At 55.0% G+C, this 525-nt stretch overlaps 1 protein-coding gene across 1 annotated transcript in view; it reads left to right on the top strand.

Moving 5' to 3' along the window:
- The window catches only part of LOC125488176 (telomerase protein component 1-like), a 9,499-nt gene that overhangs the window by 7,497 nt on the left and 1,477 nt on the right, over positions 1 to 525 (top strand). Inside the window, exon 5 of the mRNA XM_048621104.1 lies at positions 328 to 510. Coding sequence (XP_048477061.1) covers positions 328 to 510 — 183 coding nt within the window. The remainder of the gene's footprint in view (positions 1 to 327; positions 511 to 525) is intronic.

Here is a 525-nt window from a genome sequence, read left to right on the forward strand (position 1 = left end):
TCTCTCTCTCTCTCTCTCTCTCTCTCTCCTCCCTCTATGTTTCGCTCTCGCTCTCTCTCTCCCTCTCTGTCCCTCTGCCTGTCTCTGTCTGTCTATCTCTCTCTATCTCTATCTCTCTATCTCTCTCTCTCTCTCTCTCTCCTCCCTCTATGTTTCGCTCTCGCTCTCTCTCTCCCTCTCTGTCCCTCTGCCTGTCTCTCTCTCTGTCTCTCTCTCTCTCTCTCTCTCTCTCCCTCCTCCCTCTACGTTTCTCTCTTGCTCTCTCTGTCCCTCTCTCCCCCTGTCCCCACTCTGCTCTCTTGCCCCAAGCCCCTCTCTGTGTTAAAGGCTGACAGTTCTCTCTCTCTCTCTCTGTCTCCCGCTGCCTGCCCAGGTTCCAGTACCCTGTCCCTACAGAAGGCGGAGGTGAAGATTATTAACCAGACCATCTGTAATTCTGTTGTTGATGAGACCGTCACCTCCCGGATGCTGTGCAGTGGGTTCCTCGCTGGAGGGGTCGATGCCTGTCAGGTAACCCACCCCCCC

Source organism: Rhincodon typus, unplaced genomic scaffold, assembly GCF_021869965.1.
Source record: "Rhincodon typus isolate 14 unplaced genomic scaffold, sRhiTyp1.1 hic_rhity00000053, whole genome shotgun sequence".
Taxonomy (NCBI): Eukaryota; Metazoa; Chordata; class Chondrichthyes; order Orectolobiformes; family Rhincodontidae; genus Rhincodon; species Rhincodon typus.